The 24,543-nt window shown below is 44.0% G+C and overlaps 1 protein-coding gene across 1 annotated transcript in view; it reads left to right on the top strand.

The window, feature by feature from the left end:
• ZNF366 (zinc finger protein 366) overlaps positions 1-22,642 on the top strand; it is a 25,016-nt gene extending 2,374 nt beyond the window's left edge. The window contains exons 2-4 of the mRNA XM_007943328.2: positions 3,669-3,860; positions 17,605-17,779; positions 22,098-22,642. Of these exons, the coding sequence (XP_007941519.1) occupies positions 3,669-3,860; positions 17,605-17,779; positions 22,098-22,642 (912 nt within the window). The remainder of the gene's footprint in view (positions 1-3,668; positions 3,861-17,604; positions 17,780-22,097) is intronic.
• Positions 22,643-24,543: the final 1,901 nt, after the last annotated feature.

Genomic DNA, 24,543 nt, shown 5'->3' with positions numbered 1-24,543 from the left:
GGCAATCTACTTCCGTAGAGATACCGCCCTGGAAACCCAAGGAGGGGTTGCTGTGAGTCGAAACTGACTGGATGGCAGTGAGTTTGGTTCTTTGGAGAATCCCTATAGTTTCTGGAAATGCCATAGGGGACTAGCAGGAGGAAAATTTTCCTGTCAGGAAAACGTGTCCTCAGACCTATATACTCACGACCAGTTCTGTCCTAAGCTACATTAGTCAGAGCCGGCTTCTAGAGAATTAATCTTTTTCCTGCTTAGGCAGTGGCTACCTTTTATGTTATTTTCTCTCTCAGTTGTGAGACCTGCTTCATGTGCAGGTGGCCTTGAAGGGAAGGAGAGTCTGGACCAAGACCACCAGGACCTATGATCCCTGAGTTGAGCCTAGTTGGGTATAGTGCCCCGTGGTTTGTATTGCAGGTTGTTGTTGTTGTTGTGTGCCATCAAGTTGGACCTGACTCATAGCGACCCCGCCTTGGGTTTCTGAGGCAGCATGACTACGGAAGTAGATTTCCCCATCTTCCTTCCAAGGAGTGGCTGGTGTCCTCCATGGAAGGACAACTGGGTGATCTACTTCCGTAAAGATTTACAACCCACCAGCCTTCTGGTTAGCAGTCAAGTGCCTTAGCCACTATGCAGGAGGCATAAGAAAACATCCTTCTCTGTTTTGGTTTTATCTTCCCTGGGCTCAGGTCTTCAAGGAAAACTGTAAACCCAAGGGCCTAAATTCAGACTAGTTTGGAACTAAATCCCTGGTGTCTTTCAGGCTCCAACAAGGCCCTAGTGGTGTCCCTAAAATACTACCTCCCTAAACTGACTTGGGTCTGCTCTGAGCTTCTGAGAGGGGAGTTTTGCCCTACTCACCTCTGCCTCACTCATTTGGTAGCAAGTGATTTCCTTGGCAGTAGAGACTTCTAGCAAGTTTCTAAAACATTCTTTAGTTCTAAAAGGTCAGTGGAGGACACTGTCCAGCCAAGATAACATTTCTGCTCTGCAATAATGGCTTTCATTTGTTAGGTTAGGACAAAGCACAGAGCATTTTCTGGCTCTGCAGCAGAGATGAAATGTGTGGCTGCCTTGTGGGCTCTGCACAGACAGCTTCTGCCCTATATTTACAAAAGACACCTAGAGATGCCATCCGGAAGAAGGGGGGATACCCTGCAAAATCCAGGAACTGTCAACAAAGAGTCTAGTCTGAGATACAGCCATAAAGGGGGCCAGTAGCTTTTGGGGACTCCTGCCTATGCTGCAGAGGAATCAAAGTTGCATTTTAAAATTTATGAAAATTTTTTGAAATAGTAGAAAATGAAGTAAAAATGGGAGTTTTCTTTTCAATGGAAACAAAAAGCACTTTAATTCAAGGTATCAGTAAGTAGTGAGAGAGAGCATTTATTGAGAGGAAGTTTTTACTGAGGAGTCTCTGGGTGGCACAAGTGGTTAAGCACTTAGCTACTGAGAGGTTGGCAGTTTGAGCCTATCCAGAGGCCTTTTGGAAGGAAGATCTGGTGACCTCCTTCTGAAAATTCAGCCACTGAAATAATCCTATAGAGCAAAGTTCTATGCCAGCACACATGGGGTTGCCATGAATTGGAATTGACTCAGTGGTAATGGGAGCTTCTTCATATCTCATTTAAGGAGGTTCTTTATATCTCATTTAATGAGTTCTGGTAGCATAATGGATAAGGCATTTGACTGCTAACTGGAAGGTCAGCGGTTCAAACCCACCAGCTGCTCCATGGAAGGACAACTGGGTGATCTACTTCCGTAAAGATTTACAACCTCAGAAACCCGATGGGGGTTGCCATGAGTCAGAATCGACTCAATGGCAGTGAGTTTGGTGGGGTTTTTTTGGTTGTATCTCATTTAATCCTCTTCAACAACTCTAAGAGATAGCTATGATTATTATTATAACCATTTTCAGATGAGGACACTGAAGCATGGGGAGGTTACCTGGGGCTCTCTGACTCCTATGCTCTGTGACTCCTAAATAATATAAAGACTTTCCTTTCTTCTACCCCTTTCTTCTCATTCCTCCTTATGCTCCCAGCTTCCTTCTGAGCCCTTGAAAACCCCGTAGCCTCCTTCTTTGTGCTTTGATCAGTCCTGTTGGAGACACGGCAGCCTTCTTCATTCCCCAAAAATTGTGTTCAGGCTTGCATTCATTCGAGTTCCAAGCCAGCCAACACGTGAATTTTACTGGGACACACAATTCTCTTGAGAGACTTCTGAAAACAGTGATAAGCAGATAAGTAATGGTAAGGAGATCCCAGGACAACTGGATCATAGCCAACTCCAGAGAAAGATCTTGAGAGAAGAAAGATGCTGAAGTAAATTTTGAAACCCATAAAGAAAATACTGTTCACAATTTTAAGCTCAGTGGTTGAATATGCAATACATATTTTTAAATTGATCTTAAGAGAGTGTTAAAATTTAATTTTAAGAGGGATTTGATTTCTAGAGCTCTTCATTAGCATAAATCCATACTCATGGGCACTCATTTAGCTACAGTGTTAGAGCTGGAGAGAACCCCAAGGTTCTCAGGACCCACCTCTTCATCTTGAGATGAGGAAAACGACGCCCAGAAATGACACTTAGACATGTCTAAAGTTACGATGCAGCCAGTAAGAGTCTGGGTAGAGATCTGAACCCACCGCTTATATGATGGACTTACCAACACTGAGACATGGTACTTTCTGATCATGCCCCAAATTAAGGAAAAGGAAATAATAGAGAGAGAGAGAGAGAGAGAGAGAGAGAGAGAGAGGCACAGCTAGGCTTGGAACCCCCTGCCTCCTTAGACCACTGTGGATACCAGGCAATGTGGACTTTATAAGATATATTTTTAAGTTGTCCTTATCCTATAATAACCTTCATTTTAAGGTTTCTAAGTTTTCATACCCCAAACTCTCTCTAGGTCAAGATTTCTTGCAAAGGCCTTTTCAGGGAAGCAATGGTTAGTCAGGATTAATTAGTGCTCTCCTCCAGCTGTGGCTACCCAGAAGTGCTCTCAGTGGAGAGCAATGATGCTTAAGTATTCAAATACTTCTGCACAAACAATTTTCTAGCTCAGAAAACTGTGCCCTGTTAAATTTGTCTATAAGACAGAAGTCAGCTTGGAGGAGGCTCCATGGCTGTACCACACAGAAGTCACTATGGCTGAAGCCTGTGGGAACCCAGGAGACCAGCTCAACAGTGATTATTAAGTTGTCATTTACTGAAGTGTGGTATGAGCTGTTTTTCTGGAATTTTCAAGTACATTAATGAGAACTCAATCGAACGTTCATTTTCATGTGGAAAAAGATAACGTCACTTTAAAAGGCTTTTCTTTTTCATTATCATGAAAGCTGGATTGTAGACTCATTCCCCAGATCATTTTACAGTTTTCTTACCAAAGTGCTATTAATATCCAAGAACTCTTACTGTGGAATTAACCCCAGCAGCAGCAGTAATAATGGTCTGGCTAGTTTATGGCTTTCAGAAGAAAAAAAATGATGTGATTAACTCTTCAAAAAAATACAGTAATTTAACAAGACTAAAACTACACCATTTAGAGCTCAACATCTACCACCAAGTTCTTTGTGAATTTATTTGGCAGAGAGTGAAGGAGGGCTATCATCACAATAAAGCATATTACCTGTTTAATCACCATTTTCCTGAATCTTACCTACCACCAGGGCGTAAAGGAGCACAAGTGTGGCATTTGCGGGCGGGAGTTCACCCTCCTGGCCAACATGAAGAGACATGTGCTGATTCACACCAACATCCGCGCCTACCAGTGTCACCTCTGCTACAAGAGCTTCGTGCAGAAACAGACCCTGAAGGCACACATGATCGTCCACTCTGATGTGAAGCCTTTTAAATGCAAGGTGAGCAGAGTGTTCAAGAAGAAGTGTGGAAAAAGGGGACTCAGAGGGCTGTGCAAATGGTCAAAAGGAAGGCCTCAGTGGGCCTTGGCCAACCTCAGGTACCATCTGCTACTCTGATCCACTTTTCAGCCCACCTGTGCTCACACCAGCCCTTGGGGGTCCCTGAGAATCTGTTTTATTTGTCTTCCTGTAGAATCAATGACCAGAGCAAGTATGTTAGAGAGAGGAGAAAGGCAGGCTGCTCCTGGGTAGAGGGAGGCAGCAGGAGAGGTGTGAGGGGTGGAAGATCCATTAGGAGAATGTGGTTTCAAAAGGAAGGTGATCTGAAGAATTCCTGTTTTGGAATGGAGAAATCAGGTGTAACCTTTTGCCCTTTACAAGTCACTAAACAGATCATAGAAAGGAGTTAGAACAAAACTTCCAGCCCTATCTTCTCTCCTTGCTTACTCTCCGACTTGTCCCCTCCTGACACTTGGGCCTGAGTGGTAAATTGAGGAATGTCCTCCTAGAGAGGAGGAATGAGAGTTCGAGGCTAGCCCCCTCACATGATCCCAGAAATACTTGATTAGGCTGAGGAATAACCATTAGCACAGTAATATGAAGTGTTTTCTATTTGCTCCTAAATAATACACAGTACAAAAACAAAACTCACTGGCATTGAGTCAGAGCCGACTCATAGCAACCTTGGTTTCCGAGGAGGTATCACTATGGAAGTAGATTGCCCAATCTTCTGAGGAGTGGCTGATGGGTATGAATCACCAGCCTTCTGGTTAGCAGTCAAATGCCTTAGGCACTGTGCCACCAGGGCTCCCAATACACAGTACAGGGATTGTAAAATGAGGTATTGGAGGGTCAGACCTCCTCATCTAACTTCACAAGGAGGGGAAAAGAATTGTTATCAGCATCAATAGCCCAAGGCTAATCACTGTGAGGTAAGGTAATACATGCCTCCACCCTCCAACCATTGTACCAATTCTGACACCAGCTATCCCTCTCACAACGTTCTCTACTCCTCTGGGTTCAATAATTCGATCCAACAGCTACACGGAACTCACCAACCATACTTAAGAGGTTTATTAGGGAAGTAACAGGTTATAATTCAGGGTCAGAAATTACTCAGGATACAGTTTCTCAATAAGGATAGCTTCTGAGCTATGCCCACAGGCAGGCCTCTCTGCCTCTCTCTCTTCCTCTCAACCCGTTCTCTCCTCTGCCCAGCCTTTGCCCTGATCAGGCAAGTGTTACAGAGTCCTTTAGCTCTGCTAATGAGTATTGGAGGCACCCACTCCACAAGTAAGCCTGAGCCAGAAGGCATCAGCTCTTTTGTTTAGTGGTTGTCATGCTCTCTGTAGCTGCAGGCTCCAGCCCATTGTGCCTTCTCATGCTAACACCCTGTTTCTGCTGCCACCATTTCTGTGCCACTGCTTTGTCCCATCTCTCACCACTTTTCTCTCTCTCTCTCTCTCTCTCTCTTTTTCTGTTTCCTGGGTCTAGGAGGTTCTCAGCTCAGGGACCCCAGGTCCAAAGGATGTGCTATACTCCTAGCTCTTCTTTCTTGGTGGTAGTGAGCCCCGCCCCCAACTTTATATGTCTGGGATGACTCATCTTAAGCCTAGCAGGATGGCAAAACTAACCAATTCCCTCATTAGGTTTCTGTCACCCTGTTTGCATAGTCCCACCCCAGCAAGAGTTCTGTGAACCTCATTTGCATTATTAGCAAGCTATCCAATCCCTTTGTTGGGCCATAAGCACCTTATTTGCATAGTCCCATCCAGTTATTTGATGGGAGTTATAAGATCATGGCGAAAAAGGCCATATAAAGGGAATCCATTGCACCACAGATATTGAGCATTTTCATTAAAATATATGTGTCAGATTAAGTGGGATGGATTTTTATTGCATAAACTGAGATAATGTGGGGAGCTCTGGTGGTGTAGAGCCTAAGGCATTTGACTGCTAACCAGAAGGCTGGCAGTTCAAACCCACCAGCCACTCTTTGGAAGGAAGGTTGGGCAATCTACTTCCATAGTGATACTGCCTCAGAAACCCAAGGAGAGGTTGCTATGAGTCAGATCTGACTCGATGGCAGTGCGCTGTGTTTCGTTTTGAGATAATGTAGGAGCTGGAACTCTCTCAAGCCCAAGTATACTGATGTGTTTTTCAGATATGCTCAGGCTTCCCACACTGGTGGCCACCCAATACTGTTTCCCTTCTCTACTTCTAAACTTAGAAAGAATCTTGCTCCCATTGGGTAGTTTAATTCAAGGAGTATACAGGCAGGTGTCATCCTGGTTGTGAAGAGAGGGCTGAGAGGAAGAAGAGGGAACTTACCATGTTCAGACAATGTAAGAACCCTTCTGTTTCAAATGAAAGTTGTCCTTTTCTATGTTACTTTATGTCTGATGGGGTCCAAATAATGTCCTCTGTTGATCTCTGTTTCCAAAGTGGGGTTCACTATTTTCAAAAGATTTTCCTGATTTAATCCCTCTGCAGTTTGTCCCCTCTCTTAAAGGAACCCCCTGTGAAGCTGACTTCTTTCCTGCGCTGGCCACTCCTGAGATGGGGTGAGAGGGGTCAGGAACCAGAGCTTTCCTAGACCCGTGTGGGCATTCTCCAGAGATCGGAGAGGGAGGTTTCTCCCTCCAACCCTTTTCCTGCCACCCACTTGTGTTTCCCCTCCTTTGCTTCAAATTCCCAGTGATTTGAAAGTCAAATTTATGTCCATCTTAATTCATCCAAGCTGAGGGGGGAGGAACCACAAGCAGGATTGACTACATAATTTGCAGGGCCCGGTGCAAAATGAAAATGCAAGGCCTTTTGTCCAGTGTCGTTAAGAATTTCAAGATGACGACAGCAGAGCATTAAACCAAGACAAGACCCTTCTGAATGTGGGGCCTTGTGTGAGTAAAGAGGCCACACACCCATGAAGCCAGCCCTGGGTGCATGAGCCCAGGAACTCCCCAGACTACCTCTTCTCTCTCTTTCAGCCTTTCTTTGATTTTCTTCGTGCTCCACTGATCCCCTTGAGCCCCTTAGATTTAACAGAGCTGTTCTGTCCTGCCAGGGGTTAGCTGCCTCCTGCAATGGAGGTGCAAACAGGCTCTCTTTGGCACTCTTCATTCCTTGCATTTACTTCACTTTTGGGCTTCAAGCATAATCTGCAATTTTTATCTTATCAACTGGTGTGGAGTATACACAGTTGTTAAAATATGGGAGAGTCATTGGCACAATTTTGTTGCTGTTGTTGGTTGCTACTGGGTCAGCTCTGACTCATGATGACCTTATGTATAACAGAACAAGTTGTTGCCTGGTGCCACACTATCTTCATGACCATTGGGTATGTTTGAGTCCATGTTGTGGCAATTGTCACTCCATCTCATTGAGGATTTCTCTAGTTTTCACTGACCCTGTACTTTACCAAACATGGTACAGTCCCCTAAAAATACACACCTGGCCAATCCAACCCTCACCCACCCTCACCTTGTGTATTTGGGTCCAGCAGTAGTGGTGAGACCAGGCATAAAGCTTCCCTGAAATGGAGGGATATGTTGGGGGTAGAGCCAAGTACAGGGAATGGACTTGGCAGGCTGTATGTGATTTGAACCCAAAGGAAATTCTGCTTCTCTACCAGCTCGACCTGGGGAATTTCTTGAATCAAGTGGTATTTGAGGATCTAGAGGGCTCTCTCTAGTACTGGTATATAGAAAGCTATACAATTGCAATGCAACCTGGGTGCAGTGATGCAGTAAGTCAACCTAGCTTAATGTTCAAGGTCTCTCTTCTTAAAAACTGTCTCCTCCTTCCCTACCTCAATGATGGTACACCGTACATAGATCAGAGAGTATTTGCTGACAGTTCAGAAAGTCAGTTTTAATCAATTGTTGAGGGTTGATTAGATCCTGGATTTGTGATCCATGCCATCAGATCCCATAACATATTTTAGACATTGGAACACCAGCTTTGAAAAGATGCACAGTTTATACTTTACAATGGATGATGAGCCTGGCATAGAAATTAGGCTGGTCATCTGCACAGATAATTTCCTCCTGGTGGATAGGTCCTCTCAAGAGATCATCATAGGTCAGGAGGCTGCCTGGAAAGTATATCTATCATTAGAACAAAAATAGTGGAATTTAAAGAGATTTTTGTCAAACTTAAGTGACATGCCTCCAAGTGTCAGTCACCTTGATCCAAAGCCATCTGTCTCTTTGTAAGTGCTGGAAGCATACTGCAAGGTCCTTCCCACCTCCATCTTCCTGCAAAGTGTTATCCTGCTTGGTGTCCTCTTTTGTATCCTCACCCTTCTTTGTTTTAACAGATGATTAGAGCCTGTTTAAGCTAAGAAGTTGAGAGCTCTGGTAGCATAGTGCCTAAAGGACTTGACTGCTAACCAGAAGGCTGGCGGTTCAAACCCACCAGCCACTCTTTGGAAGGAAAGTTGAGCAATCTACTTCTGTAGTGATACTGCCTTGGAAACCCAAGGAGGGCTCGTTACGAGTCAGGTATGACTGGACGGCACATAACAACAACAACAAGCTAAAAGTTATATCATGAGGCTCCTTGTGTTTGTAAGCTGTCTCCAGATCCCTCTATGGTATGGGTCATCTGGAGGCAGTCCTGTGGATGTCACATCCCATCCATGTTGGTTACATTCTTGGAAATCTGGTTGTGGGTGGAGACTGTGGGAAGTTTGGGAGTTGGGACAGGGAGGGAGTAGCATAGTGGCTAAAGCACTTGACTGCTAACCAGAAGGCTGGCGGTTCAATCCCACCAGCAACTCCTCGGAAGGAAGGTTGGGCAATCCTACTTCCGTAGTGATACTGCCTCGGAAACCCAAGGAGGGGTCGCTATGAGTCGGGGCCGATTCGATGGCACATAACAACAACAGCAACAACATGCAATTCACAGAGTTCCTGAGTGGTTCATATGGTTCATGCATTCCACTGCTAACCACAATGTTGCAGGTTCAGATCCACCCAGAGATGCCTTGGAAGAAAGGCCTGGTGATCTATTTCTAAAACACCAGCCATTGCCAGCCCTGTGGAGCAGAGTGCTATCTGACACACATGGGGTCATCATGAGTCAGACTGAGTTGGATGATTTTCATTTTGGTTATGGAATTTATAGCCATCAGAGAAAAATGACTGGCAGGTTGTATAGAGATGTTGCAACAACTAAATCCCAGCTTTATAATGGTAACCAAAACAAACAAACAAAAAAACAAACTACCATTGAATCGATTCTAACTCATAGCAACCCTCATTAGATTTCCAGGGCTGTAAATCTTTAAGGAAGCAGACTGCTCCATCCTTTTTCCTCAGAGCTGGTGGTAGGTTCAAACTACTGACCTTTTGGTTAGCAACCAAATAGTTTTACCACTGCACCAGCAGAGCTGCTTTATGATGGTAACAAGGAAGAGTTACTGACTTCCCTTGATTGACATAGCTGGAGAAAAAAAGAGGTGGACTTTGCTCCAGCCACACTCAAAGAGTTAACTCTCTGTAATTCTTCCTAAGAAAAACCCCAGGTCTTCTTAATTAAACCCCCTCCTCCTGTGCAATGTGAATTGGTTCTCTTCAGCCCTGAACTCAGTGGAAACAGCTGTCCATAGCCAGCAGAAAGCTGCACTTAACTATGGGATTAGACATGAACAATAGGATGGAAAATTAGAGAGGAAAGGTTTCAATTCTGTTTCTTTCTTTTTTTTTTTCTTTGTAAAAAAAAATTACCTCCCCTCTGGGCTTTTTTGCTATTGGCTGGATTTCTGGACTCCTTGTTTCTTGCATCCAGCTGGAGTTTTTCCAGAGGCCTGTGCCTGTAGACTTAAGCTGTGTTTTAGAAATATGCTTCCCAGATTCTGCGTAAGCATGCAGGGGTTGATTTGGATATTATCCTTGTGGTGGCCGCACTCCATAATAGCAAAGAACCAGCTGCCGTCTTTGGGAAACCTGTCCAGGAAAAGCAGCCATCCAGAATTTCCGGGACAAATTCTCCTTTGAGATGGGTGAAGCTGGGAGCTGCCTAAGTAATGAATCACCAGGTCATCTGTAGCCTTGTGTGATGCAGAGGGTTGAAGGCCCCAGGGCAGAGCTATTAGAAGAGAGGCATCTCCCTGAAAAGAGTCCCCACTGCTGAAGCCAAGCCTGTTCCATCTCTCCCTCAATCACTTTGATGGTCCATAAAGGGAGAAAACAGGTGGGAACTGTTTGCTCATTGCTCATGCAATTCACAGAGGCCTAGTGCTAGGGGTCAGGGCTTTCAGGTTGGCATGGAGAGGGTTAAGGCAGTGACCAGATAGAAGCCTTTTGGCAGCAAACCTCTCCTCAGCAGAAGGAAGGATATAGCTGTATGAACTGCCTGTTTAACAATGCCTCACATGTCCCCTGGGGCCCGCCTGCAAATAGATTTCATCTTGCTTTCTCTTGTACTTTTCAAAGCTTCCTGTTTTCTCACGGTCCTTTTGGAAAGTTTACAGTCTCTCTCTCCCTCCCTCCCTCTCTCTCCCTTTGAGGAAAGGAACACCCTTCTTATTAAAAGAGAGAGAGAGAAGAATGTAAGGGAAGGGCCATTTTGCAGAGGCTGTTCTCCTTGGCTGCAGGCTGCTGCTCTTTGACCTTTTCTCTCAGAATAGGAAAACACAGGCTTCCTGGTGCATCTCTGTCCTGAAGCTCAGACCAGGCTGCTTGAGTGAGGCAGTGTGCTTGTTCTTGGCATTGTTGTACTCTGGCCCCAGCCAAGAGGTTGCATGCTGCCCATCACCCCAACACTGCAGATGTCATCGCTAGGACTCATGGGAAATCGCCTGAGGTCCCTCTGGGCTCTGGACTGGAGAGGAAAGGGCATAGAGAGATCAGAATTTAGATGTCCTTTGGAGGTGAGGGAATGAGGAGGCCTGGAGTGAACAGGGCATCCATCACCTGTTTGACGAAGAGAATGAGGGCTGGGGAGCCAAAGAGTGGACTGGCTCCCCTAAAGCCTGCAATCTGAATCAATCTCCTGTTCTCATCCACATTTCCCAGAACTGGGTCCACCACAATTGCTTGCATTTTTATTGTCACAAATCAAGTAGCAGAACTTATTCCAAGGATTCTTGACTTGAAAATTCCATTGGAGGGAGTAGCATAGTGCCTAAGACATTTGACTGCTAACCAGAAGGCTGGCAGTTCAAATCCACCAGCCACTCCTCGGAAGGAAGGTTGGGCAATCTACTTCCGTAGAAATACCACCTCGGAAACCCAAGGAGGGGTCACTATGAGTCGGATCCAACTCGATGCCAGTGAGTTTGGGCTTTTTTTTTTTTTTTTAAGTGACAGTCATAAGAGCTAATATTGAGCTCTTACTATCTGCTTATCCCTTTACATGAATTATCTCATTTGATCCTCACAACAGCTTTCACAGGAACTAAGATTATTATTGACATTTCACAGAACCCTCTGGGTTCACACCTTCATCTCTCTACTCTGTCATCTTAAAGCATAACAATCCATGCAGTCCATTTTTAAAGAGTAGTTCAAACCATTTGTCCCAAATTTTTATTCCATTTTGATGTTTATTTCCCTCTTTAAAAGGAGCTCTGGTGGTGTAGTGGTTAAGGCCTGCTAACCAGAAGGTCAGTGGTTCGAACCCACCAGCCACTCCATGGAAGAAAGATGAGGCAGTCTGCTTATGTAAGGATTTACAGCCTTGGAAACACAATGGGAGTCACTGTGAATTGGAATTGACTCAATGGCAGTGAGATTGTTTATGCTTTGTTTTGTTTTCCTCTTAAAAAGTGGATATAGGTGGACAAGCTGAGATTTAATACCAGAGGCAGACTAATGTTGCTCATGAGAACAACTGGGAGTTTAAGCAGGGGGCGGACCAGTTGAGATGACCACCTGCAAGATGAAATCAGATTCCTTACTGCTTGGATGTTGTTGTTGTTGTTGTTATGTGCCGTCGAGTCAAACCCGACTCATAGCGACCCCTCCTTGGGTTTCCGAGGCAGTATCACTACGGAAGTAGGATTGCCCAACCTTCCTTCCGAGGAGTGGCTGGTGGGTTTGAACCGCCAGCCGTCTGGTTAGCAGGCAAGTGTCTTAGCCACTATGCTACCAGAGCTCCTGCTTGGATAGCGTCCTGCAATTCCCCTACCCCACTTTTTAATGCCTCTTCAGGTCTTGGTAGGTCCTGACTTTTAGCGTCATACCTCATGATAAATAGGGCCTTGATTTAGATGGCAGAGCCCTGGCGGCACAGTGTTTAAACACTCAGCTGCTAACCCAGATGTCGGTGGTTCAAACCCACAAGCCTCTCTGGGGGAGAAAGATGTTGCAGTCTGCTTTCGTAAGGATTTACAGCCCTGGAAACCCTGTGGGAGTGGGCAGCTCTACCCTGTCCTATAGGGTCACCATGAAGTGGATTCGACTTGACCACCATGGGTTAATTTTTTTGGTTTTGATTTAGATGACTGCTTTTCCCAGAAGAAATTAGAGTTTTGATGGCCCTTTCTACTATTATTTTTCTCTGGTCTAATCCCCTCTCCTATTACAATGATTCTACTTGGAGCTCACTTCTCAATTCCCACCCAAAGACGCCATCACCAAATGACCCCATCACTAATTGGTCCCTTCTTTTTCTGACCCATGTTCACTAACAGTAACTGAGCAATCTCTTTCTTATTTTCATGATCATAAAATATTTCCATACATTTGTGTATTGTCACATGAAGACAATCTTCTAGGAATGGTGAAGAGGCCAGGTGTTTTGGAAAAGGGCCAAAAGGCTTTGTGGAAGGTTCAGTGGCTAAGAAGAGGAAGAAGCTAATGGTACCCACCAAGGAGAAATGAGTGGTGTCTAAGTACCTTAAGTCCTTAGTTAATGGACTCTACCCTTCCACCACTGAAGACTTAAGTTTGTAGACTAATGTGCATTGATTTTAAAGGGGGGGAAGGAAAAGAGGTGGAGACGCTCATTTTTTGAAATTTTTTCATGCAGTAGTGATATTTTCTTAACTTGTTCATTTATTCACCCAACCAAATACTTACGTATTCACTAAGTGTTACCAAGTACATAGCCCTATGTTGGATATTGAGATTGGCTACAAAGAGAAGGAAAGTAACCTTTATGTTATAATGGAGATAGCCTAGGACAGCTTTCAGTGCTTCAAATACTTTTTAGAGTTGACACACCTCCACTCAGCCCTGGGAAAACCAGTCACACTGTCTGGCTCAGTTGTTGTTGTTGTTGTTGTGTGCTGTCAAGTCGGACCTGACTCATAGAAACCCCTCCTTTGGTTTCCCAGGCAGTATCACTACGGAAATAGATTGCCCAACCTTCCTTCTGAGGAGTGGCTGGTGGGTTTGAATCCCCAGCCTTCTGGTTAGCAGGCTGGCTCAATAGGCTACTATAAACCATGAAGGATAACTCTGGTATATAAAATTTAATTTTACTAACAGCACACAAAAAAAGTTTTTTTTTACCAATCACATATCAGATCATCATAGCTGGCCACCCCTAAGTCATGTCCCACAATAGACCTTCCCTTAGGCCATAGGCCCTGACTTCAGGGGACAATATTTGACCTAAATGTTCCCATGTACCACTAAAAAGTCCTGGAAAGTTCAGTACTGAATGAATCCAGCCAGAAAGACATTAGAATAGAAAAACGCTCACTGGACTGTATTAAAGGATCTGAAAAGGTAGCTTGTCTGTGGTTGAGGAAAATTATGGAAAACACCCAGAAGTAGCCATTGTGATATGTGCACACCTCAGTGCGTTGAGTCGGGGGCAGGTGAATTCAGGATTTGCACTGACCCCAGTGTCCCAGCATCTATGGCAGCAGCAAGCAGTTGATCATTAGCACAACAGCGATACTTACCTTGCCTGTAGTTTGAGATTGATTAAAGTGTCTGAAAAGATTTAATGAAGAGACTTTATCCTTGTGTCAAAACAAGAACAAAGGGCCCACTACACAGTCTTCAAGTTAGGCTACACTTCCATCTCTTCTTTTCAAAACCCTTTAGGCCACCCTACTTTCTCATACCTCAGTAGCCACAGAAAATAACTAAAAGAGGAATCTCCCCCTACTGTTAGGAACCAAGTACAAAAGACATCCATCCCTTCTTTTCAGTTCTGTCTTTCTGGTCTACGGGACTGTGAGACCCCATGCATGTCTGGACTAGTGCAACAACATAGTGGATCCTCTCCCCCTGCATCCTTGGTGCTTAGCCACCTGTGGCTTTTACTTATGTAAGGTCTTCTGCTGGAATGTGTTCCACCTCTTCACTCATAAAACAGATCATCACTGAGGGCCTCCTATGTATCAAGGTTGGTACTAGACAGGAAGTACAATAAAAAGACAGGCAACGTAAAGAGAAATGAGGTTCTAATCTATGCTGTGACATGGATGAACCCTAAAAACACTGAAATAAGTCAGACACAGAAGGACAAATATTATACGATCCCACTTACATGAAATAACTAGGCAAATGCATAGAGACTAGCGTTTATTAGTTGTTTGTTACCAGATGCAAGTAGGATGGGTAAAGAGGGAGATGTTACTTAGGGGTTGCTGTGTTTCTGTTAAGAGATGAAAAATTTGGAAAAGGATAATGATGTTTCTACAATATGGTGAATGTAATTAATGTGACTAAACTGTACAGGTAAGAATGGTAAAAATGGCAAATGTTTTGTTATACATATTTCACCACACTAAGCATTAAAAAAATAAATAAATAAAGGCAGGTGGGACCTACATTCATGTTGCAGTCTATTGAGTGAGAACATATCTGAAACAAATACTGACTGAAGGTCATACTCAGACATTCCAACAAGATCACTCTAAATCATCAGTAACCATCCCATCAACAAAGGTAGACATTTTTCTAAAATGAGTCCCAACTGGAAGTACCTGATGTAGAATATCTAGCTTCAAAGCTATTTTCCCTAGACCTGATGGAGAGCTGGAAAACAACCAAGCCTAATAAATATAACTGCACTAGAGCTGTCACACGCATGCAGAACTGCGCTACAGGTTCACGGAGCTTATGAAATCATCTCTACCGAGAATAAAGGAAAGCAAGTATCTGTATGTAGGACTTCTGAGGAAGTTGAAGTCAGACCAACTCTCTTATCCTTTCCTTCTCTTGGGTCACTATTTTCAAATTAATGGAACCATTTCAGGTTCTCTGAATACTAAGCTCAGAGCATCCTATCTCTATATGCCAAATTCATTCTTGCCAATAAGGAAGCAAAAAAGTTCTCAAAATCTCCAAATATGAATCATTCAACAATATGGAACTAACTATTCATTTTCTAGGAGCTCTGGTGGCATAGTGCCTAGGGCATTTGACTGCTAACCAGAAGGTTGGTGGTTCAAACCCTCCTCGGAAGGAAGACTGGGCAATCTACTTCCGTAGTAATACTGCCTTGGAAACACAAGGAGGGGTCGCTATGAGTCGAATTGACTCGACAGCAGTGAGGGATTTTTTTTTTGTTGTTGTTCATTTATCTATACATAGATTTGTTGTTGTTATGTGCCGTCGAGTCGGCCCCGACTCATAGCGACCCCTCCTTGGGTTTCCGAGGCAGTATCACTATGGAAGTAGGATTGCCCAACCTTCCTTCCGAGGAGTGGCTGGTGGGTTTGAACCACCAGCCATCTGGTTAGCAGGCAAGTGTCTTAGCCACTATGCTACCAGAGCTCCCATACATAGATTAGCAGTGACAAATTTGTAATCCCAGACTGGCTTCTTCTTACCACCCAGCACTCATTGTAGTCCAAGATTTTCACTTGTTAAGTCAACCAATTCTTCAAAGGCCAGCTCAAATCTCACCTCCATAGCTACCTGAAGAAAACGTTGCCTTCATTAATAAAAATTCAATCCAGAACTTCTAACATTGGCCTTGAAAGTATATCTCAGTGTGAAGTAACACTGGTGAAAGCCTCAGAGGACGTATCATCGGAGAGAGCTCTCTTGGTAGTATCTCTCACCATGTGTCACTGCACCTCTACACTGGTCTCTGAGGGAGGGGAGGGAAGGAGGATGTTCCCTCCTCGAATGCGCAAGTCCAAGCACAAACCCAAACCCTCTCGTGCATTCCTCCCAACGCAACCAAGGAGGGGCTAACCAAAAGCAAACCAAACTCACTACCATTAAGTTGATTCTCACTCATAGCGACCCCCTTTGGGTTTCCGAAGCAGCAAATCTTTACAGAAGTAGATTGCCCAGTCTTCCTTCCACAGAGTGGCTGGTGGGTTTGAACCACCAACCTTCTGGTTTGCAGTCAAATGCCTTAGGCACTGTGCCACCAGAGCTCCTCCAAATCCTATTCTATAAAGGCTTGGAGACAACAAAAGGAAGAATAACAGCCCAGAGCTGCTGCTTTTGTTTTATACATTCATCATTGTATAAATTGTTTTTGGAAATTAAGGTGCTAGTTTTCCCAAAAAAAGTTGGAGAACCACTGTTGTGGTCCATCATGTACCTGAATTTTGATGAAAATGAAAGAAAGAAAATTTGTGTTTTTAGTACTTCAGATCTCTATCCTGAAAAAAATATATGCTCCTCTCCTAGATGTCTCATTGTTCATTTTGTCCTTGACATTCATCCCAATATGCAGCATATTAAAACATTAATACAGTCTAGTTGAAGAGTTATATTTAAGAAATATAATATGGTGTGGTGGCCTCCGATGTCCAATAGCCTTAATTCATTATTCCACCTGCAATACCCACTAGCTGTGTGCCTTGACCAACGGACTCAATCCCTCAGTTTGCCCTTCTGTAAAATGGGGGTAATAGCAGCATCTATCTCACAGTAAGAATTAAATAAGATATTCAGTGATAATCTTAGTACAGGGCTTTCCATATTGTAAATGCTCCATCAATAGCTCAAAACGCAATTCAACATTAAGTAGTCATATGTTATTAAAACAAAGTGCATTTTGAGCAATGATTTTTTCAGATCAGCTTCTTTCCTTTTCCAAAAGTTGTATTCAGATGATACTTTAAAGGCTTCAAGATTTTTACCCTGAGTTTAAAAAATCCCCCTACCTGGAGCATGAATGCCATATACTCCTCCCTACCTGCTCCACCTCCAAGACTGGACGGAATCCAGTTTCCCTCAGACTTCCATGTGAAATTTTTCCTGGAAGCAGTTTAGAACACTGTCTTAGTTTCCTAAGGTTGATGTAACAGAATATTATGAAGTGGGTGGCCTCAAGGAACAGAAAATTACTGTCTCATGGTTCTGGAGGCTAGGCATCCAAATTCAGACCTGGTAGGGCCATGCTCTCTCTGTCACTCCAGAGGAAGAGCCTTCCTTGTCTCTTCCAATTTCTGGTAGACCTGGGTGTTTCTTGGCATTCCTTGGCTTGTAGATGCATCTTTACAGGGCATCTGTCTTTCCCCTTTGTGACCCTGTCTTTGTGTCTGTCCTCCCCTTTCACAAGACACCACTCAGAAAGGATTAGAGCCCACTCTATACCGGCATGACCTTGTTACCTTAACTGATAACATCTTCAAAGAAAGATCCTGTTTCTAAGCAAGGTTGCATTCACAGGCATAGAGATTAGAAATTCGATATACCTTTCTGAGGCTTATATTTCAATTCAATCCATAACAAATACCAAGATTCAAAATAAAGTAGAAGCATTGTGAACCACAGCTCATCCCTCCTCACCCAGGCCTGGATATGGGTTCACTTTGGCTGGGTTCCTCACCACAAATAACCTGTGTTCTCCTTATCACTGTCTCTGACAGCTTTGTGGGAAGGAATTCAACCGGATGCACAACCTAATGGGCCACATGCACCTGCACTCCGACAGCAAGCCCTTCAAGTGCCTCTATTGCCCGAGCAAGTTCACCCTGAAGGGGAACCTGACACGCCATATGAAAGTCAAGCATGGAGTCATGGAGCGGGGCCTTCATTCTCAAGGTGAGCCCAGGCTGTGGTGCCTGGTGGGAGAGAAAACGGGAGCTGAGTTTTTTTTTTTTTTTTGGTAGGGGGAGGGCATTGCTTTAGGGAGATATCCTTCTTGTCAAAAAGGGAGCCTGATTTTTAAAACCAAAGCTGAGAAGCAAAAGCAGGCTTATCATGTTACTATGAAAAATATAATGCTAATATCTGAAGATACTGAAAAAAAAAAAAAAAGAACTAACTACCGTTGAGTCGATTCGACTCACAGTGACCCCCTCCTTGGGTTTCTGAGGCGGTATCTCTACAGAAGTAGATTGCCCAGTCTTCCTTCCGAGGAGTGGCTGGTGGGTTTGAACTGCCAGCCTCCTGGTTAGCAGTCAGTAAAAATGAAATATAGAAAGTAAGAGGAACATAAGATAATGACAATCAGCACCATTTTTGATGCCTTTATTCTGCACACTGCATCAGGTACCTTGTTGCCTTCAATCTTCACAACTGCAGGCTGTAGGAACTTCTCTTATCCCTGTTTTACAGATTGGCAAACTGAGACTTCAAAGGATTAAGTTGTCCAAAGTTGCTCAAATAAAAAGTGGTAATGTCAGGATTTGAACCCAGACTCTTCTGACTCTAAAACCTTTATCCACTTTGTTGCACTGCTGTTTAAGGGCACATGGTTTTTTTCTTTCCTTTTCTAAAAAGCAGGTCTTCAAGCTCTGCTGTAAGCAGAAGTATGTTTTATAGTAGGCTAGGTTTCAACTGCCTGTTGACAACTGGATACATGCAAGGACAATTTTCCTGCTTGGTTAGCTAATTGGCCATATGCAAAGCAAGGACTTGTGTCTCCCCCACTGAGTCCTAACTGAACTAATGAAAAATTGTCAGCTCCTTTATCTTTTCAGTTCCAGCGCCCTTAGCAGTGAAGAGTTTATGATCTGAATTCACTGGGGTCTTTTCTTAGTCACTTAAACAACAAGTCCTTCAATAAGCAGGCAATAAATGCACCTCTGTCCAATGCAGTGAACTACATGGGGACTGAGACCATCTTTGCCATCTAGGAGAAGTCTGGGGAGGGGACAGAAGACAGTTACACATATAGCTTACAAATTAATATGAACTGGCTGCTGTTCATAGATCACAACTGTGTCAAGCATGGGAGAAGGCATTTTATTGCTGTTCTCTACAATTCCATGAAATAGATGTTATTATTCTCACTTAAGGAGCTCTGGTGGTGTAGTGGATAAGGTATTTGGCTGCTAATCAAAAGGTCGGCAGTTCAAACCCACCAGTGGCTCTGGGCAAGTAAGATGGGGCAATCTACTTCCATAAAGATTTACAGTCTCAGAAACCCTATGGGGATCGCTATGAGTCAGAATCAACTCGATGGCAGTGAGTTTGGGGTTTGTTTTTGGTATTCTCACTTTACATAAGAGGAGACCAAGACCCAAAGTTCTTATATAAACTGCTGAAAGTCAAAAGCAAATCTGGAGTCATAACTGGGATTCCAATGCAAGCCTTTCGGAATCTGAGCTAGTGCTCATGGCACTAGATAAAAACATGGGATGATTTGTTTTGTTCACTGCTCCTTCTACTACCCTTGCAAAAGAGGTGGTAAACCAGACCCCATATTCATAACTGAGATGTATGCATGTACACGCAGCACGAAAGAAAATGATTGTAGCTTTCATTACACTTACTGAGTCTGTGGTGACTTCTGGATGACAGGGAACTGTGGCCATCAGAAAACAAGGGCTAGAGTTTGTGCAAAAGCCCTGAAAATTTTCTGGGCTGAAACAAAAGCAATTTTTTTTTCCTCCGTTTGTTTTCCACCCGAATTATTCGTCCCATCGCTAGTTGCCTGAACTACTTCCCAAGCTAAGCCTGAATTTTCCCAGAATAGGGCAAGTTTGCTCAATTGCTGGGACAGGAGACAAGCAAGGCAATGAGCAGACAGTCCCCCATCTGACAGTGTAACTTGGTCATCATGATTTACCCCACTCTGATGTCGAAAACTTAAAAGGCACCTAACAGCTCTTTCTTCTGGAAAAATAAAGAACATTACTATATATCAGTAGGATACTTTGGAAAAAAATTGAACACACTTCCAACAATTTTCATGTTTTCATCTACAAAGAGGGTTAGTATTCTTTCACTCTAGTTTTTGAAATGTCTCAAAATTCATGACCTAGATTAAAAAGATTGTCCCTGTGCTCCTGACAAGACTAACCATACAGACAGCTTAATTACCTGACAATATCATAAAGTAGGCAAAGTGGGACATAGTGCTCCCTCCCCTTTCTCTTTTCACCCCTTTGCCAAAAGCCTGGTTCTCCTGTGGTGCAGCAGGGTCTGGGTGCACCTCCAGGCCCCTTCCTTTTAATATGGTCTTTTCAGTACTCCTGGGTCTCACCCGCAGGGTCTGATCACTGGCTCACCATTGCTTTAACAAATGACCAGCTCAGATGAAATGCTACTACACCTCTGATGACCACTAAAAAGCCCATCCAACAACAGGGCCTTTAGGAGGTCTGCTGACGCCATGGTTAAGGCATTGGGCTGCTAACCAAAAGGTCACCGGTTTGAACCTACCAGCTGCTTCACAGGAAAAAAATTTACAGCCTTGGAAACCCTATGGGGGTCACTATGAATCAGAATCAACTCAATGGCAGTGGGTATAGGACCTTTAAAGGAGTGCCAGTGGTGTAGTGGTTAAAAGCTTTCAGCTGCTAACCAAAAGGTTGGTGGTTCGAACATACCAGTTGCTCTGTGGGAGTAAGACGAAGCAGACTGCTTCCATAAAGAGTTACAGCCTTGGAACCCAATGGGGCAGTTCTACTCTGTCCTTTAGGGTTGCTATGAGTCAGAATTGACTCTAAACAAACAAACAAACAAAAACCCACTATGCTACCAGAGCTCCTGGTAAATAGGTAGGTAGATAAAATTGGGTCTACATTATAAACACATGTCTTGTACTTAAAAAGAGAATACCTTTTTATGATCACTAGTAGGTAGCTAAAGGAGCTCTGGTAGCATAGTGGCTAAGGCACTTGACTGCTAACCAGAAGGCTGGCGGTTCAAACCCACCAGCCACTCCTCGGAAGGAAGGTTGGGCAATCCTACTTCCGTAGTGATACTGCCTCGGAAACCCAAGGAGGGGTCGCTATGAGTCAGGGCTGACTCGACGGCACATAACAACAACAACAACAAGTAGGTAGCTAAAGGAGCTCAGGTGGCATAATGCCCAAGGCACCTAACTGTTAACCAGAAGGCTGGCAGTTCCAACTCACCAGCCACTCCTCAGAAGGAAGGTTGGGAAATCTACTTCCGTAGTAATACCGCCTTGGAAATCCAAGGAGGGGTCATTATGAGTCAGATCTAACTCAACGGCAGTTATTTAACCAAACCTCTGTTTTTAAGGGAGCTCTGGTAGAGCTCTGGTGGTGTAGTGCCTAAGGCATTTGACTGCTAACCAGAAGGCTGGCAGTTCAAACCCATCAGCCACTCCTCGGAAGGAAGATTGGGCAATCTACTTCAGTAGTGATACTGCCTTGGAAACCCAAGGAGGGTCGCAATGAGTTGGGTCTGACTCGATGGCACATAACAACAACAACTGGTAGCGTAGTGCCTAGGGCATTTGACTGCTAACCAGAAGGCTGACGGTTCAAACCCACCACCCACTCCTCGGAGGAAGGTTGGGCAATCTAATTCTGTAGAGATACCGCCTCAGAAACCCAAGGAGGGGTCAATGTGAGTTGCAGTCAACTTGACTGCTATGAGTTTGGTTTGTTTTCTCTATTTTTAAGTACATAAAGTGATTTCTGTGTTTCATTATAATCAACACTGTGACAATGAGCAACCTTACACATATATTTTTGCTCTGCCTATTTTCATAGTGTAAATTCTTAGAAGTGCAATTGCAAAGTCAAAGGAATACTTACTTTATAATAAAACAAAAAATCTTGAGTGCATGTTGCCAAATTCACCTTGAGGGTTTGTGCCAATTTAGATGCCATCTATGATAATGCCCATGGCTCCACATCCTTACTGTTGTTGTTGTTTTTGTTGTTTGCCATCGAGTCGGCCCTGACTCATAGCGACCCCTCCTTGGGTTTCCGAGGCGATATCACTACGGAAGTAGGATTGCCCAACCTTCCTTCCGAGGAGTGGCTGGTGAGTTTGAACCGCCAGCCCTCTGGTGAACAGTCAAGTGCCTTAGGCACTATGCTACCGGAGCTCCCCAAAAATTATCTATTTTTCAAATGTAAAATCAAAACACACTAAATGGCCGAGTACTACCCAATGACCCATTTTCATTGTTTTTCCTTCTTTGCTTTGGTAGGTTTCGGAAGGGGAAGACTTGCGCTGGCTCAGACGGCTAGTGTCCTGAGGAGTCTGGAACAGGAGGAGCCCTTTGACCTTTCCCAGAAGCCCCGGGTGAAGCAGCCAGCATTTCAGTCTGATGAGGAGAGCGCCAGGGGAAGCTCTTGCCATGAGGAGGAGGAAGAGGAGGAGAACTTCTACGAGGAGCCTTACAGTCCTGGCGTCACCTCCCAGAACAAGCAGCTCTGCTCGCCCCAGGATCTATCCAGAAAACCCAAGCAGGCCACTAGGGCTCCCAGAGACCCCTGTGTGGAGGAGAAGGAGGAAGTTCAGAAAGAAGAGCTGGAGGAGAAGAGCAAAGACAAAAAAGACAGTCCTGGTGGCGAGGGAGGTCAGGAGAGAGTGTTTGCCCTCCGAGATGAGTGCCTAAGCCTAAGGGCTTTTCAGAGCGCCCAGCTGGGCCCCTCTTTTTCTGATTACTTATACTTCAAGCACAGAGATGAGAGCTTAAAAGAATTACTGGAGAGGAAAATGGAAAAACAAGCAGTGCTTTTAGGTATCTAAGAGGACAGTTTTAAAATTACATTTGGAAAATGAGAACTTGGCGGTTCAAATACAGCTTTCTGCATGAACTATAAATTGCTGGGGGACTGGTGGATGGTGCAAATCTTGACAAATGGCTCAGACTGAATGACTAGAGACAGTTCAAGGTAATGCAAATGCCTCTCAGGTCATTTGCTGGACCCTCAATACTTGTAACACACGAGCAGGGTCTTCTTCAGTCTTCTTTTATGCATCTATTGTCACTCCAGTATAATAAACTGTACATATTCACCTGGATATCTAACTGTAAGCTGACTCAGAGGTGCTTTTAGATATTCTATTATTCTTTGACTAATTTGCAATACACAGCAGATTTTTTACTAGTTGCAAAAATATGGTGCTTTACCTGTTACCTTATTAATAAGTATTTAGCAACATTTGTTGAATTCATGAAAACTATATTTTTTTTTTTCAGATAGATCAAAACATTAGTTATTGTTGTTGTTATGTGCCATCGAGTCGAACTCGACTTATAACGACCCCTCCTTGGGTTTCCGAGGCAGTATCACTACGGAAGTAGATTGCCCCATCTTCCTTCTGAGGAGTGGCTGGTGGGTTTGAACCACCAGCCCTCTGGTTAGCAATCAAGTGTTTTAGGCGCTATGCTACAAAACATTAGTAGTGGTGTATATAAAAATAACTCTTATTAAAAAATCAAAAATACCAGGAATAACACAGGAGGGTGAATTATCTGAAGAAGATGGTCTCAAGTAGTTCCTATCGATAAAAAACTTTCAAGGGAATATGAGTAATTTTGACTAAGGAAAACCCAATAGTATTTAGATTCCTCCCTGTGTCTGTTCTGGTTCCATTTCAACTACCTGCATCTGATGGAACATTTGAAATACTTTCAGATGACCCAGAAGTGCTTAGGGGTTCTGAGCTCTTCAAACTTTACCCCTTTCAGGCAGCTCCTGCAAAGCCCCCTCCGGAGACCATTGCTGCCTTGCACCAAGGCCAAATACCCTGTGAAATGACTTCAGGAAAAAGTGTCCCTAGGTGAATAGTAGATTTTTTCTCAGTGCTGGAGCTGTGTGGGGGAAGTTCTTGAAATCTAAACTCTGACTTGTTTTGGGTTTTAGAATCATCATCAGCTAAACAGTAGTAAGTCAGTGGGCTGTGTTCTCAATCCTGGCGCCATATTAGAATTACCTGGGGAGCCTTTTGCATGGAAGTCCTGGTGATCTACTTCTCAGTAATCAACTATGGAAAACCCGAGGGAGCACGGTTCTGCTGTGACACACATGGGGTCGCCATGAGTTGATGACAGCTGGTGGTGGTTTGTTTGTTGTGGAGGGAGCCTTTCAAAAAGTGCTGGTGCCCAGTCCTCCCGCCCAGGGATTCTGATTTAATTAATCTGGAGTGGAGTCTCATCATTGGTATTTTCCACATCACCCCAGGTGGTTCTTACGTGCAGCCAGGACTGAGAAAGATTGGGCTAAAATGCCACTCACCCATTTCTATGGACTCCAGGACCCTCTTCCAGGGACTCCATAAGTATTCCTATTCCTGGCTTCAGATTCATTAAGGCAGAGAACAGGGAACCTCATAATCATACTGCTGGCCTAGGCTTTTTTTTTTTTAAACCTGTTCTGTAAGGTTAAACACACACACCTGCATGCACACACACACTTCACACATTTTGTATAGAATCATACTTTTTATACTAGAAGATGATGCCTATGATGTTTATGGTCATGCAAGGTAGACCTGTAGCAACTACTTCTTCCCAAATGCTTTGAACCTTGATTTCAGTGAATGATGATGACTTTAATAGGTATGTTGGGCCTAGCAGGTGGGCCTTCCTTAGGCACTGTGTGAGGCAGAGCAGAACTGGCATGGTGCTGCATGCATAGGGCCAA

Source organism: Orycteropus afer, unplaced genomic scaffold (assembly GCF_000298275.1).
Source record: "Orycteropus afer afer isolate SDZICR_OR568_19922 unplaced genomic scaffold, OryAfe1.0 scaffold00104, whole genome shotgun sequence".
Classification (NCBI taxonomy): domain Eukaryota; kingdom Metazoa; phylum Chordata; class Mammalia; order Tubulidentata; family Orycteropodidae; genus Orycteropus; species Orycteropus afer.
Note: the sequence above shows the minus strand (reverse complement) of the source record. Positions and strands in the feature narration are given on the sequence as shown.